The following is a 17,924-nucleotide window of genomic DNA, read 5'->3' on the forward strand; positions in this document are numbered from 1 at the left end:
TATTGCTCTTTCTTGATTCTTAGGAGGTTATATAAATACCGGCAATGTGCGGCTCTGCACATCACTAATAATTACAGTACCCCTACATCGCAGACTATCTTGCTCACCTCTGTGGAATGCGAGAAAAATGTCAGATGTTGGGGTTGGAGGGTGTGGGCATCTTCACTAATTGAATACCCCCATTAATGAGTTTTTTAGACATGCATTTACACCCATCAGACAAAGCATTTCTGTTGCATTTTTATAAGCATAAAATTGTATAGAACGTGGTCTATACCTGTGGGTAATGAAAATTAACAAGACTGTCTGATAATATAAATACATCATGATAAAAGTAGAAATATAAATCAATACATTTTTATTAAAAGCTGTGGAGGGATTGTACAAGTCAGCAAATATAGGTAATCTGAATGATGAAAAATAATGCTACATCCAAAGTGGGGTGAGGGCAGATTTAATTGTTGAGATGGTATTTGAGTGACACAATTAAGATTGAACTTGACTGTCTACCTTATTCTGCAGGGTTTCTTTCGACGAACCATTCAGAAGAACCTGCATCCCTCCTATTCCTGCAAGTACGATGGCTGCTGTATCATTGATAAGATCACCCGGAATCAGTGTCAGCTCTGCCGCTTTAAGAAATGTATTGCTGTGGGCATGGCAATGGACCGTAAGTATGATTATAATCATTACAGTAACAGTAGATTGCACAGGAGATAGAAGCCACAGGGAGAAAGAAAAATGAATATTTGAGAAATGCGTCACTGACCTTTTGACTGTGAATACTATAGTATACTAAAGAGACTAGTTTCCATGTTTTGTTATTCAGAAGAAACACATTACTGTTGCAATTTAGCCCATTTCTCATATTTGTCAACATATGTCCTACTATGTATATAATTATATGTAACAACACAAGCACTCTTACTCTTATTGTTGCCATTTTGTTCACTATTCACTTCCCTCTACCGTTCCCTGTAGTTGTCCTGGATGATTCCAAGCGGGTAGCCAAGCGGAAGCTGATTGAGGAGAATCGGGAACGGCGGCGAAAGGAGGAGATGATCAAGACTCTGCAGCAGCGTCCTGAGCCAAGCAGCGAGGAGTGGGAGCTGATCCGCATCGTGACAGAAGCTCACCGAAGCACCAACGCACAGGGCAGCCACTGGAAACAGCGCAGGAAGTTCTTGGTGAGGCCTAATGCCTAGGATGTAGAAGAATTAGTCACTGACGCGCTCTTTTCTTATCTGTCAACAATACATTCAGAAGATCTTCAGCTTTAAAAGACTGTCTTCTGGTGCCTTTTATATTGTTCTTTGGTGTCTTCATTCTCTTCCAACTAATTGATGCAACTGATTAGATGCCTTATGTTGAAGTGATGTCAAAGGGTCCAAGTGAATTGTCGGGTATTGGCAATTGAATTAATACATTTATCAACATGAAAGTTACATTAGACCGTAAAAATATCTCTCTCCATAATGCCTTTACTACTTTAAAGCTTGTTGGTGTGTCAAAGTAGTGCAGCCCCGGCTACACATCAGAATGATGTGTAGCCGGCCGATCCAATGGGCGACGGGACCCTGCATCAGCAAGTGCATACACTCACGATGCAGTGGGCGACGGTGCGATGTAGGATACCATGCTGCATTCGACAGCATGGCGTCATACACGATATCTTCTGATTGACCATGCAGCATGGCCAACCAGAAGATATCACATGCGACCGCAGGAGCGCAGAAATCGTGCATGCACACTTTGACATTGCGATTTGCCCAGAAATGACAAATCGGGCCAATATAATTTAAGTGGTCACCCAACATTCGTTGTGGAGAGTCAGTATGCCTTATGTGTGGCCTGACTGGAAGCCAAGTCATTAGAGACAGCAATGCATCTTTCTCACATCCAAGGGTATTGCCCCATATCCTTGGCCTTTCCCTTCTGTAATAATCCCGGAAAGGACTCTATCCAAGCAAAGTACTCTGAAACAGGCCATAGTATTGTATGAAGTAATCATGTTGCTTAGTTGTTTTGGATGTCTGTTGCTGAATGTGACCGAAACCTGTGTACTTTTCATAGGCTCCTAGAATTAACTATTTATTTGCCATAGAACCCAATTTAGAGGAAACATTGATGCTTGATATTATAGCGAGGCACAGTGAAGCACAGATTTTGATCTATGTGCATGGCAGGATACAGTCTGGAATCTCTGATTTCCTTAAGCAAACATCCTGTGCAGATGGAGAGGCTGTGACCTCTCATAGAGAGCAAACGGCATCTGTTAACCCACCCACTGGCAAAGCACAGTCTAATGACCAGTGTACAAGGAGTCAAGGATGTACAGGTCACCACACGGTGGACATCCTGTAGTACCATGGGATCATGGGAGTTGTAGTTCTTGCATTTGTTTAGGATCACACAGTTGTTGCTGCTCTTGCACAAGTGAATTTACTGGAGGTAGAGGAGTATTTATAAAAACTAGTGCAATTATAAATTGGTGGTTTTACCCATAGCAATCAGAAAAAGATAGATGGTATAATTGAATGGGTACTTATATTAAGCTATCATATTTTGCCTTTGGGGCTGATTCTGAGTTGGGAACAAAGCAAAAAAAAGTAATAACTTTGCACCTGGACAAACCATGTTGGAATGCAAGTGGTGCTAAACATTTAAATACTGGCTGAATTTGCATGGAGTCCACAACTGCTGGACAGCTTTATTTTTACTCTGCAAGTTAGATCAGGCTTGCCGTCAATCTGGCTGCCTCTTCCGGAAGAAGGCACCCAGCTCGGCACAGCGGAGGGAGGGGGTGATGGGATTGGGGGGGGGAGATGTGATGCAGTTTTGAGGGCGTGACCGCGCAATCACGTCATCGCAGCCCCGCCCCCGCTACACAATGGCGAGATTACCGGCATTGTGTAGCTGGGGCGGGGTCACTATGATGTGATTCAATGCAAATCGCATCATCATCTTCCCCAGGATAGGCCGCTTATACAAGGTGGGAGCGGACGCCGGCAGGGAGTGCAGGCGGGTGGCACCGGCCGGGAGACTTGTCCCTTCCTCCAGGGGACCGGGAGCGACACGAGATTTTCGGGAGGCTGATGGCCATTTCTGGAGAGTAGGCATGTATAGGTTAGATCTAAGCTAGGACTCGGCCCTCCCAAATCTTAATCTCTCTCCACACTTTACATCTGCCCCATCTGTAGTGAAGCATGGTTTTACCAGAGTTTAACATTACCCCTTTTTTGTTTTGTTCCCAACTCAGAATCAGCCCCAATTTCTATACTTTCCTTTTTGTGTTATTATTTTTATAATATATATTGATAAAGGAGGGTACACAGAAAGGAAATACAGATGAAAGGGAAGGGTACAATGCAGAGAGTATAAAACCTACAGAACAGGAGGCATTCCAGAGGGGACTGTTAGTAGGGGCATGCCTTGCACACAAGTAAACAACCCCCAGTGTACATGGCACCAACTCTGTACAGTCTGCTGCACATTCTAGGCATGATTCTGAGTTGGATGCAGCTCCTTATATGGCCACAAATAGCATGCGCAGAAGCTAGTTTATGCTATTTTGCGTATCTCTGGGCGATTCTGAGTCAAACAGATGTTGCCCAGATCTCTTTGTGTGAAATGGGTGTTTCTGGGCGGCAGCAGGATTACAACATTGTGTTAGCACATGAGATCTACCTTGTGACAGTGCCAGCTGTGTAGCTATACTTCTGTGCCATTCTGAGTCACACGTACATTGAAGGGATCTCCTGCACCCAGCCTAGGGCAAGTGCAAGTGCTGATACTAATGATGATGGTTGCGGCTGTGGACAGATATGCTGTGGGCACTGCTGCTTCCCACTTGAAGTAGTTATTGAATGCTCGCATTAGCGTAAGGCGGCAAATCTGGTTTCCGCAGCTCCCTGTAAATACAACCACTTTGCGTCAGACTCAGAATCACGCCACATATTTGTGCACTCGGCTAGGTATTTTAGTAAATCTCTCAGCATGGCATTACTAGTTTTATTGCATGGTAAATGTTCATTTTATGCACTGACTATATATTATATATATATATATATATATATATATATATATATATATTAGAGACGTCCTGTACTCTTTGGCGATATACAGAAAAATGAATACAGTTGTGTATTAATTTGATTATTTAGTGCTGTGTAGGTGCAAGGTCTAGAACAAATACCCAAATGCAACACTGTATATGCATTATGTCAATAGTAGAACTCAGTAAATGTAAGTTGAAAAGCCAAAGCACACATCTAGACAAATTCTTTAGTGTACTGTTGAATTAAGGATGTAGAAAGATGAACTGCAGAAATTAGTAATATATTGCACTGATTGACTGAAGCATCAGGATGCAGTACTATTTTACTACATGCAGACATATATCAGAGGGCCTGATTCAGCAAGGAACGCAGTTGTTTATACGGACACAATTGGTCGATTGTTGCAGTACGCTCATGCTGTGCATCGCAGTGCGCGAACTAGCCACTCCGTTTGGGACTGTGAGCTCAGAGGATTCGCAGACCCATGGCAGAGTGACAGCCAGGAAGTGCCATTTGTTTAGTCGGGTGAACCGGGCATGCCAGTGCATTTCAACGGCGTTGCAAGGGCGTGCATAAATTAGCCACTGCGATACCAGAGGCCATCTGAGGCCTCATAGCATGCGCTGAAGTAAGCAATTCCTGAGTAAGGTCTGGGCTTCATTAATTGTCTGATGTTATTATTATTATCATTTATTTATATGGCGCCACAAGTGTTCCGCAGCGCCTTAAAAAATACATAAACAAATAGGTTGAGAGAAGCCCAAACTCTGTAGGCACTCACAAATCTTGTCCCTGCACTTTTCCTATATGCATACCTTAGAAAACTATCTACTGGACCATAAGGAAATATTTTATTTATTCTACAAATTCATTTTTACATAAATGTATATGGTGTTTTAAAAACAAAAAGCTATTTTCTAAAAATCAATTGAAAAATCCAAAGAAATTCTTCAGGTGGCTCGTTGGTCTAGGGGTATGATTCTCGCTTAGGGTGCGAGAGGTCCCGGGTTCAAATCCCGGATGAGCCTAAATTTTCAGATTCTTTGAAATGGTGACTTACAGTACAATACAATACAGGACGAGGACAAGAATAATATACATTGCTACATTAGCGACCATAACACCCAGATAAGCAACATAACATAAGCAACCACATGTTAGGTGCCCTAGTTGGGAGTAAGAAGTAGATGAAAGTAAATTAAGGACAAGCACAAGAGGGTAGAGGGCCCTGCTCGTAAGAGCTTACATTCTAAAGGATGTTACTCGATGTTACCGATTGTTTCTCTATGTTGGAGAGGTATACGGATGTGAGTATAAAGAAGTGGGCTTCCTTATGCGAAAGCAAACATTTAAATATCACCGCTGATATTAGCAACTGCATTGCGTGCGTATAAGTAGAATAGTGATCCATAGTGAATCAGGCCCAGAGTGCAGTACTACATGCAGACACACTTGAATCAAAATGCAGGACTACATGCAGACACTCATGAATCAGAGTGCAGTATGACATGCAGACATATATCAGAATGCAGGACTACATGCAGACACTTATGAATCAGATTGCAGTATGACATGCAGACATATATCAGAATGCAGGACTACATGCAGACACTCATGAATCAGAGTGCAGTATAACATGCAGACATATATCAGAATGCAGGACTACATGCAGACACTTATGAATCAGATTGCAGTATGACATGCAGACATATATCAGAATGCAGGACTACATGCAGACACTCATGAATCAGAGTGCAGTATGACATGCAGACACTCATGAATCAGATTGCAGTATGACATGCAGACATATATCAGAATGCAGGACTACATGCAGACATTCATGAATCAGAGTGCAGTATGACATGCAGACATATATCAGAATGCAGGACTACATGCAGACACTCATGAATCAGAGTGCAGTATGACATGCAGACATATATCAGAATGCAGGACTACATGCAGACACTCATGAATCAGAGTGCAGTATGACATGCAGACATATATCAGAATGCAGGACTACATGCAGACACTCATGAATCAGAGTGTAGTATGTCATGCAGACACTCATGAATCAGAGTGCAGTATGACATGCAGACACTCATGAATCAGAGTGCAGGACTACATGCAGACACTCATGAATCAGAGTGCAGTATGACATGCAGACATATATCAGAATGCAGGACTACATGCAGACACTCATGAATCAGAGTGCAGTATGACATGCAGACACTCATGAATCAGAGTGCAGTATGACATGCAGACACTCATGAATCAGAGTGCAGTATGACATGCAGACACTCATGAATCAGAGTGCAGTATGACATGCAGACACTCATGAATCAGAGTGCAGTATGACATGCAGACATATATCAGAATGCAGGACTACATGCAGACACTCATGAATCAGAGTGCAGTATGACATGCAGACATATATCAGAATGCAGGACTACATGCAGACACTCATGAATCAGAGTGCAGTATGACATGCAGACACTCATGAATCAGAATGCAGGACTACATGCAGACACTCATGAATCAGAGTGCAGTATGACATGCAGACATATATCAGAATGCAGGACTACATGCAGACACTCATGAATCAGAGTGCAGTATGACATGCAGACATATATCAGAATGCAGGACTACATGCAGACACTCATGAATCAGAGTGCAGTATGACATGCAGACATATATCAGAATGCAGGACTACATGCAGACACTCATGAATCAGAGTGCAGTATGACATGCAGACACTCATGAATCAGAATGCAGGACTACATGCAGACACTCATGAATCAGAGTGCAGTATGACATGCAGACATATATCAGAATGCAGGACTACATGCAGACACTCATGAATCAGAGTGCAGTATGACATGCAGACATATATCAGAATGCATGACTACATGCAGACACTCATGAATCAGAGTGCAGTATGACATGCAGACACTCATGAATCAGAGTGCAGTATGACATGCAGACACTCATGAATCTGAGTGCAGTATGACATGCAGACATATATCAGAATGCAGGACTACATGCAGACACTCATGAATCAGAGTGCAGTATGACATGCAGACATATATCAGAATGCAGGACTACATGCAGACACTCATGAATCAGAGTGCAGTATGACATGCAGACATATATCAGAATGCAGGACTACAAGCAGACACTCATGACTCAGAGTGCAGTATGACATGCAGACATATATCAGAATGCAGGAGTACATGCAGACACTCATGAATCAGAGTGCAGTATGACATGCAGACATATATCAGAATGCAGGACTACATGCAGACACTCATGAATCAGAATGCAGTACTACAGACAGACATGTATCATCACTACATGCAGGCACACAAATCACAATACATATTTATATGCAGACACATACCTGTCAGAATGCAGTACTACATGAAGACACACAACTGTACGATTTTAGTACTACATGCAGGTACACACATATAAGATTGCACTGTTACATGCAGACACACACGTATAAGATTGCAGCATTACATAAAGACTCAAATGTATAAGAATGGAATGCAGTACTACATACATACACAATTGAAAGATGGAGTACTTATGCAGACACACGTATATAACTTTGCATTGCTGCATGCAGACACGTATAAGACTGCAGACATACATATATCAGACTGCAGACACATGTGGAAAATACAATAAGGTGCGCTGACAAACAGAGAATAACCTCTTGAGTAAACAGAGCAGCTCACACATGCAGGTTCTGTACCTGCTAAATAGAACACTGAAAAAGGTGGAGTGGAGCGCTGGTTTAACCAATAGACCACACTAATAATACAAAAATGTATTGCAATATAAACAATAAAACAAAATAGCATAAAAAATATCTCTATACTGGCACGGTGTATAAACAGATAGAGAATATATCATAAGACCATTCCATTAATGGGAAATCCCTTAACGCGTTTCTCCGGGCTTAAGAATTCCCGGTTTCTTCAGAAGGCATCAATCCCATGCAGGGAGAGTCAGCTGTGAGGATGTTTTCATCCCTTTGCCTGGGCTGGGCATTATGAGTCAGTGAGTCAGTCAGGACATTTGTTTATATATATATATATATAAATGCAGACACATATAGTACTAAATGCAGACACACATATAACATTGCAGTGCTAAATGCAGACACACACATATAACATTGCAGTGCTAAATGCAGACACACACATATAACATTGCAGTGCTAAATGCAGACACACATATAACATTGCAGTGCTAAATGCAGACACACATATAACATTGCAGTGCTAAATGCAGACACACATATAACATTGCAGTGCTAAATGCAGACACACATATAACATTGCAGTGCTAAATGCAGACACACATATAACATTGCAGTGCTAAATGCAGACACACACATATAACATTGCAGTGCTAAATGCAGACACACACATACAAACATTGCAGTACTAAATGCAGACACACATATAACATTGCAGTGCTAAATGCAGACACACACATATAACATTGCAGTGCTAAATGCAGACACACACATACAACATTGCAGTACTCTGGGCCTGATTCAGACCCGCTCGCAAGCAGGTTCGATGGCCGGGCAGTGCGCAAGCTCGAGCCCCGGAGCGAGCAAGAAATCACTCGCTTCGGCGCTCGCATGGTAGGCGGGTTGGGGGGGGGGGTAGCTGGCCAAACGGAGGTGTTCCCGACGGAACGCCTGCCGTTTGGGGGCGGCCCCACTGACATCACAGAATCTCGATGCCTGTCATTTTACCTACGCCTGTCATTTTACAGCCGCGGGGAGTGGGGTGGGGGGAGGATTGGGTTTAGGGCTCCTGGGGGGGGACTTAGGGTTAGGCACCCCCTCGGGAGGTTAGAGTCAGGCTAGGGGAAGGGGGGGTTAGGGTTAGGCACCCCCGGGGGGGAGGTTGGGGCTAGACACCCCCCCGGGGGACAGGTTTAGACGGCGGGGAAGGGGGGGTTAGGTTTAGGCACTTAGAGGGGGGATTAGGGTTAGGCACTTGGGGGGGAGGTTAGGGTTAGTCACCCCTAAGGGAGGGTTAGGGTAAGGGGGTAGAATAGGTTAGTTTAACCTTCCTATGTTCGGGATTTCCACCTGTGTCAGGCTGCTGCTGCCGGGATTTGAACCTTGCACTACAGTGCATGCAGACATAGTCATATCACAATTTAGTACTACTTGCAGGCACATACATATCACAATTCAATACTACATGGAGACACATATATGTCACAATACAGTACTACATGAAGACACATATATATCACAATTCAATACTACATGCACACAAATATATCACAATTAAATACTACATGCAAACATCACAATGCAGTACTACAGAGAAACATGTATTTCAGAATGTAGTACTGTATGCAAACACATATATCAGAATGCAGTATTGCAGACACACACATATCAAAATATAATATTATAAGCAGATATTTTTCATAATGCAATAATACATGTAGACACACAAGTATAAGAATACTACAGGCAGAAACACAAATATCACAATGCACAGCACAGTACTACATCATGCAGACACAGATGAATGAGAATGCCTAAATGCAGACACACATGTATCAGAGTGCAATACCACATGCAGACACACATGTATTAAAAATGCTAACATGCAAAAACATATGCATCAGAATGCAGTAGTACATGTAAACATACATGTATCAGTATGCAGCGCTATTTGCAGACACACATGTACAACAGTGCATTACTGCATGCAGGCAGACACATACTACAATGAAGTATTGCATGCAGTCATTCATGTGTTACAATACAATATTACATACATGTACAATAGTGCATTACTGCATGCAGACAGACACATAGTACAATGCAGTATTGCATGCAGACACACATGTATCACATTACAGTACTATATGCAGACATACAGTATATGTATCACAATGAAGTAATAAAGAGAAACATTAGAATGCTCTTTTTACATTCAAATACAAAAGTGCATTACTATATGCAGCTACATATATACATCAGTATGCTGTCGCACAAAATAAAAAGAAGGCTCTGCTACATATAAGAATACACTTCTGCTTGCAGACATTATACAAAATGCTACCTTAGACAAATATGCAAGAGTCAGAAGGGTAGGGCTGGAGAATTTGGCCCATGCTCAAGCATTAGAAAGTGTGCCATGCTACGGCAGCAGCATGATAACTGATGCAGATGTGGCAACCCTCCATGACCCAGCAGCTAAGTTTACTTGCAGGTTAATCATGATTGTACATATTTCTACTCATGTAGCCGTGTGTGTGTGTTTGTTGCCATGAGCCAGTAAGACTAAATTCCTAGCACCATCAGTATGTCCTAAATACTTCGTACTGGTAATTGTTGTTAAAGAGCTACTCTCACCCCTCCTTCTGCAACTCTTCACCTCATTTATGAGGATTTACAAACTTTCCCTCACCACTTTATATGTTGCAGTGCTATTAGAAACAGTGTAGTGTAGTATAAGAGTGTATAGTCTCTCTCTATGCAGTATATTCTAATTCCTCGTTGTAGTTTCATGTTGCAGTGTATTTTATTACTTCTCACCATATGGTTGTGCTGCAGCGCATTCTAGAAATGCAGACAAGTACATGTGACCCTTACTGCAGCACTATAATTATTTCCTTGCTTTATATGTACATTCTGCACTGTACATACATTTTCCTCTATATGACATTACATTAAAGTCACTGTCTTTGTAGCAGTGCATTATAATAATGTTATGGGTATGTTGCACAGCTGTTGTCCCAAATAACTTGTAACTCAATGCATGATGCCTAGATGGCATTGATTTGATCATGGATTCCCGCATATTGAAGGTTAGTATACTTCTAGCAGACCTCTGTGACGCACGCATGTATATTTTGTAAGAGAAGGATAGAAGCAGGTGGGAACAGCAGCTACTTCCCTCCCTCCCTCACTTCTTCCCATGCTGTCTCCCCTCTCCCTCCTCCCCCTGTCACGTGGATGGTGCACGCTTCCCCCCAATGTTGTTCTGCCTTGATGGACAGCTCCCTCTGCTGGATACGTGACAGACAAGCGGACTGGATGCAGATATATTTACTTAATTGTAACGTTTATCTGTTTCTTTGTAAATTCTTACAAACTTTATTTTACTTACACTGTGCATATACCTTTGAATTCATGCCTAAAAACATTATTTTACTTTGAACATGAAAAATAAATTATATCAATATATAAATTATTTTAAAAAATCTTTCCTCTTTTGGTTTTCTTATGTATTATTATTATTATTATTATTATTCAATTTTATTTATAGGGCGCCACAAGAGGTCCGCAGCGCCGTACATACAGTAAAGGGTACACAGAACATTACATTACAATACAGTAACCAATTTATAAACAGAGCACAAGTAACAAATAGCAACACAAGGCTGTGAGACAGTGGGGAGGAGGACCCTGCTCCTAGGGGCTTACAATATAGGGGAGAGGGGAGACGGACTGATGACATGAGGCATGAGTGTGTAGAGGGGGACCTGAGTGCAGGAAGTAGGCAAGGTAGAGATGGCTGAGGCAGGAGGGATAGAGACCTGGTAACATGGTTATGTAGTGGAAGGGTATGCTTTGAGGAACAGGTGGGTTTTCAGTGCACGTTTGGAGCTCTGCAAGGTCGGGGAGAACCTAGTCGAGCGAGGGAGCTCATTCCAGTGAAGGGGGGCTGCACGGGCAAAATCTTGGATACGAGCATGAGATGAAGTAACCAGGGTAGAGGAGAGGTAACAGTCATTGGCAGACCGAAGTGAGCGGGAGGGAGTATGTAAGGAGATGAGGTTGGAGATGTAGGGAGCAGTAGAGTTAGGGAGGGCCTTGTATGTGAAGGTGAGGAGTTTGAAGAGGATTCTGTAGGGGAATGGGAGCCAGTGCAGGTTTTGGCAGAGGGGAGCAGCAGAAGTGGAACGGCGGGAGAGGAAGATAAGTCTTCATTCTATTTATAGTTTACAAATGTTGATTTATATAATTATTGTAACCTGGTGGCTTTCTTTGCTTCCACTACTCACATTTCACTTTTTCTCTTTTTGTGTTTTTTTTTTCTCCTCCCTTTTCACACAATCTCACACAGCCTGAAGACATAGGACAGTCTCCAATGGCATCAATGCCTGATGGTGATAAAGTTGATTTGGAAGCTTTCAGTGAGTTCACCAAAATAATCACCCCTGCAATTACACGAGTGGTTGACTTTGCCAAGAAACTGCCTATGTTCTCTGAGGTGAGTTGTAGCTATGGAAAACAGTATAGCTGTGGTGAACTTTATACAGGAGTAGTAGCACCCTGTGGCAAAGTTTCTCTGCTCACAGTAAATGTTTTATACACAGCCCTTGGTTTGCTGTGATACGATTTGTAGGCTAAAAATAGTGACACACATGGCATGCTATGAAGAAACAGTTGTCTGTTTAGATCACCTTATGATAAGATCTGGCCTTACATTATTGCCAAATTAAGCAGATCCAGTCATTGATTCGCCATGTAAAAGAATGGCTCTTAAGGGACCATGTAACCAGTTGGCCAATGAACTCACAATCCTTGCAGTTTTATCACATCTTGATGTCAATAGGTTTTTGGTGTGTATTAGTAGCTTAATGCTGGATATACACTGTGCGGTATATCGTTCGTACAGACAACAAACAATATATTGTTAGTGTGTTGGCTCATGTGAAATATATCTGATATATTCTGCTGGCCCCGCAGCACAGCAGATGCTATATATCTTGGCCATCTGCCGGTTTGTACGTGCGACCCACCATCCAACCCGTTACGCTGGCTGCAGTCAACACTGACATCACAACTAGGCGGGTAAATTTAAATGCCTGCCCAGTTGTGATGTCTGGCCAGACATATGGAGCTGCCGATTGGTAAGTAGTGTGTGTGTGTGTATAGCTTACTAAGGCGTCTGGCAGCTGGGTCAATTAGGGGTTTACCTTACATAAAAAGCTAGTAATTGTTTTCTTTGTTTAAAAAGAAAAAAAAATGCAGTATATATTTTATACAAATGTTGAAACTATTTTCTTAAAGGAAGTTGTGTTTTCTTTATTGAAGAGGTGTAATTTGTCCCTCAGATGTTTTAATTTCTATAATACTTGCACTTTTTCTTGTAGCTGCCTTGTGAAGACCAAATCATCCTGTTGAAAGGATGCTGTATGGAGATCATGTCTCTCCGGGCAGCTGTGCGTTATGATCCAGAGAGTGAGACCCTAACACTGAGTGGTGAGATGGCAGTAAAGCGAGAACAGCTAAAGAACGGAGGACTAGGGGTGGTCTCTGATGCCATATTTGACTTGGGAAGATCTTTGTCTGCATTTAATCTTGATGACACAGAAGTGGCTCTGCTCCAAGCTGTACTCCTCATGTCCTCAGGTGATTTCACTGTGTTGCTTTTAATGCATATTTGAGTAGGGATGCATCCATTGAATGATAACAGCTGCATTTCCCTAATCAGAGAAAGGGATTGGAGTATTTTCCTAATGAACTTGCATCTTATTTTAGGTAGCATGTGACAGATAGCTGGGCAAATTGCAGCAATCCAAATTGCTTTGTAGCAGTAAAAACTGGCCCAAAAGAAAATATCCTAGCTTTATAAACTCGTGCTACATTTACATCTGTCCAGAGACCAGACTTACTGAGAACTCATTTAGACCAGCTCTTCCCAGTGATTCTGTTAGCTAGGCCCCCCTGCAGAGATTCTGTCAGATGAGTCCTTTAACGGGACTCCACCCGACAAGCCCTTGCCGGGTTCTCAGCCTGACCAGCCCTTGCCGGGTTCTCAGCCTGACCAGCCCTTGCCGGGTTCTCAGCCTAACCAGCCCTTGCCGGGTTCTCAGCCTGACCAGCCCTTGCCGGGTTCTCTGCCTGACCAGCCCTTGACCGGTTCTCTTTCAGACCAGCCCTTGACTGATTCTCTTTCAGACCAGCCCTTGCCAAGTTTTCTTTCAGACCAGCCCTTGCCCGGTTCTCATTCAGACCAGCCCTTACTGGGTTGTCTGTCAGACCAGCCCTTGCTAAAAAAAATTTATTTTATAAGTAAAACTCCTCAAAATGGGATAAATTACCCTTCCCACAAGTGGTATATAAAGGGACTTTGGGCCTGATTCAGACCCACTCGCGAGCGGCTGTCCGCTCGCAAGTGGGTCGATGTTATGGACTGAGCATGCGCACGACGGAGGGAGCTCCGTCGTGCGCATGCGCTAGACGCGACGAGCGAAGGAAAGTCCTTCGCTCGTTGTGTCCGATCAAAGGGGGCGTGCTGTCAATGTTGATTGACAGCACGCCCCCTTTGGTGGGCGTGCCGGGGGCGTGCCTCCCTGACGGGGGCGTTCCCACGGGAACGCCTCCCGTCAGAAGCCGGCCCACTGACATCACTAGTGATGTCAGTGGGAGTGATTTTGGCTCTGATAGAGCCAAAATCACTCCGGAGCTTGCGGTTGAAAACCTCAACCGCAGGCTCCGGCTCGCAAATTCGATGGTCGCGATGGTCTCGACCATCGCGACCATCACAATGCACGCTCGTATAGCCTGTGGGTGGTGACCCACAGCTATACGAGCGTCCAGGAGGACGCTCCATGAAAATGGAGCCCGGCCCTCATTCAGAGCGTGCGCTCTGCTCAGAGCGTATGCTCTGAATGAGGGCCTTTGATTGCACAGCCCTTTTAGATTGTTTTTAATTTTCAGTGTAAATCTATTCTGAAATCCCACTAATTTAAAAGACCAAGAAAATGTTTTTCAGAAACTGCTTAGTCCTCTTTACAAGTTTTCATTTTAAATATGTCCTCTATCCTAGACCGAACGGGTTTGATCTGCACAGACAAAATAGAGAAATGTCAGGAGACATACCTTCTCGCCTTCGAACACTACATCAACCATCGTAAACACAACATTCCCCACTTCTGGCCCAAGCTCCTTATGAAAGTGACTGACTTACGCATGATTGGAGCCTGCCATGCCAGTCGCTTCCTGCACATGAAGGTTGAATGCCCCACAGAGCTCTTCCCACCGCTCTTCCTTGAGGTGTTCGAGGACCAGGAAGTCTGAGGGGCAGTAGAGTGGGGTAGAGAGGAAAGGGAATTGCTTGGCTCTATTACATCCTGCCATCCCTGAAAGGATCTCATGTCCTGCAATGGATGCAAGTTAGTGGCTGCTAAAGCACTTCTCATTATGAAAACTGCCACCTAAACCCGAACAATCCAGGAATGGAAGCTCCCAGGATGACATTGTTTTGCATCAAATGAACAGTTCTTCGATTATCATCTTGGAACACCAAAGGAACAAGGATTGGAAGCTCCTTTGTCACCCAGCAATCTTAAAATGGAAACAGTCACCTTTTTCATAGTTTCCTCTGAAACCATTTTGGTACACTAAGACTCAAGAATTGAAGTTTATTCAGACACCATCTATGTTCACCTGGTAACGGCTGCCTGGGTGACGTCATTTCAGATGTGGGAAGAATAAAAATAATGAGTGAAGCTTTAAGTTCACTTGCCCCCATATAAAAATGTAAATATGTATATGTGTGTATATGTCTTATATATCTATGCATATTTACATATTCACACATATACATACGTATAACTGAGAAGAAAAAGGCTTCAAATTGGGTAGTGCTTGGCCTTGTTAAGCTGAGACATTTTGCAGACTCATGACCACCAAAAAGGCTATAGTGTCAGCTCCTTCCTTGGCCAAAGTTGCCCTGTACACATTATGCAGTGTCCAGCAGCGATAAAGTGGGGATTCCCCTCACTTGTCTGTAATATGCGAACTGTTCACCTGTCCCATTTTTGTAAGCTTAGGATTTGTTACAGAACAGAGCACCTGCACACCGCTGCATTTGGAAATATCTGATTATGCTATATATTTATATATCAGTATGTTTTACACATGATTAGTTTAGTGCAGACAGATCTGGATCTAAGGTGAAGCCCTGTGAAGTCTGCATTTATCATAAGCTCCATATGTTTAAAGAGAAGCCAGGCTAGACAATAATTCACCACATTCCTCTAACAGACCAAGATTTAAGGATGTACTTGGTTGGAGACAGCACAGCAGGCATATTCTTTGACCTTGGGCTGTTATGGATTTGTGAGCTCTGAATTGGAGTGACAAAGTTTTACATCTGTTATATCTGACATGCATTATTCAGACAACAGTGGAATGTAGTAAGCAGAAAATGGAATATTTTAAACAAGCAAAATGGTACTTATATATGTATATATGTTGCACAATCAGATATATTTCTTCCCCAGGCTCTGAATTCACCTGTACAGGGTGCGTTTAGTCAGAAATTAGGTTTACCTCGCTAACAGTGAGGAGGTTGGGAGATGTAGAGATTTCTACACCCATGCACAGAATTCCCTCTATGGCACCCTCAGTTTATGAGAACCACCCAACTCACATACCCACTTGGGTAGAAAAATTGCACCAAAGTCCCCCTTTTACCTCCCGGTCCCAAACACTGCCATGCGGAAAACCAGAGACCCTCTGCAGCTACACAAACCAAAAATGTTTCTAAAAAGCACTTTTAAATGCCATTATTGCATATATTAACCCTTCTTTTGCTGCTCTATTGCACCCTATTATGGATCATTAGTAATGTGATCCTACATGGCTTTATAAAGTTCCAGGCCTTATTGTATAGCCAGCAGTGTATATTGTCTAACCCATTTTTGGGTTGCTTTGCCAATATTTCTACAAAATGGGGAAATCCCATATTTAAATGTAGACTACAACTATGCCCAGTCCCTTTCCTCTTGCACTTTGCAGAAAGCACTTCTTAGTATTGATGGTTTCCAATTTATGTTTGAATGTTTCAGTTTCCAAATAAGCTCAACTAATAAGGCACTTAATTTTTTTTAAATTGTTTTTGTACCCCACATTTATTTTACATTTGCTCCACTCTGAGAATTGTAGCTGTCAGTTCGTGGTGCATGTTACATTTAATTATTGGGGACGTTTTTACAGAGAACTCCGTAAAATGAAACATAATGTGTTCTCAAAGATAGCACTTACCTTAAATGTAATTTATATAAGAAATCATGATCTAGCTATATAACTATTTCTCTAGCATCCCTACACAGCAGGATGTCAGTGTCACTAGTGAGGCTGGATAAATATAAGAAAATCTCCTCCTCTAAGTAACAAGGCTAGGTAAAAGTAGAGCTGTCACAAAGTGCCTCATGCCTTGGTGATGTCACTGGTTCCTAGTGAAGTCATAGGGCTAATATTGGTTCAGCCTCCAAAATGGCTTAATCCAGTTTGTGTAGGTGATGGGTTTACTTTGACAATGTGGTGTAAGTAGCACAAGTGTACTGTTACCCATGATTGCTTTGATATGTCTAGTGCAAATTAGTCAGATGAAAGCAAATACCCGATTTCATATTATGGTGTACAGTTCACATGTTTGCTTCATGGTAAATAAGCCACCACTGTTTATTCTACCTTTAAAACTTTGTTTTGTTTGTTCTGTCCTTAATAGTTAGGACTTGTAGTTACTATGATAATTTAGCTGCTGCCAAAATAGGGACATTTTGGCCATTTATATTGTATTTACTTATTTCCCATTTTGACCCCTTGCACATTTTTTATTTAGAGTTTTAGGGTTCAACATTTTCCGCAGGCAGATTTTACACCCCATTTCACTTTCAAAAGCTGAATTAATGAAGCACTTAATTATACATATATGTGTATATATATATATATCTATCTATATATACTTTATATCCTAATAATCCCTTAAATACATGTGTTTTGTTTTAATTTGTAAAAGCGAGGTTGGTTCTGAAAAGGGAATTCTGTGCCATAAGCTGGGGATACCAATGTTG

General features: G+C 42.4%; 1 protein-coding gene and 1 non-coding gene across 2 annotated transcripts in view; both read left to right on the forward strand.

The window, feature by feature from the left end:
- The window catches only part of THRA (thyroid hormone receptor alpha), a 155,149-nt gene extending 139,924 nt beyond the window's left edge, over window positions 1-15,225 (forward strand). Inside the window, exons 5-9 of the mRNA XM_088474734.1 lie at window positions 523-670; window positions 982-1,187; window positions 12,179-12,325; window positions 13,212-13,470; window positions 14,891-15,225. Coding sequence (XP_088330860.1) covers window positions 523-670; window positions 982-1,187; window positions 12,179-12,325; window positions 13,212-13,470; window positions 14,891-15,141 — 1,011 coding nt within the window. The 3' untranslated portion in view covers window positions 15,142-15,225. The remainder of the gene's footprint in view (window positions 1-522; window positions 671-981; window positions 1,188-12,178; window positions 12,326-13,211; window positions 13,471-14,890) is intronic.
- On the forward strand, window positions 5,015-5,086 carry TRNAP-AGG (transfer RNA proline (anticodon AGG)). Its single transcript has one exon. It is a non-coding gene; the product is annotated as a tRNA-Pro (tRNA).
- Window positions 15,226-17,924: the final 2,699 nt, after the last annotated feature.

This window comes from Taudactylus pleione, unplaced genomic scaffold (genome assembly GCF_031769625.1).
Source record: "Taudactylus pleione unplaced genomic scaffold, aTauple2 ptg000155l, whole genome shotgun sequence".
Taxonomy (NCBI): Eukaryota; Metazoa; Chordata; class Amphibia; order Anura; family Myobatrachidae; genus Taudactylus; species Taudactylus pleione.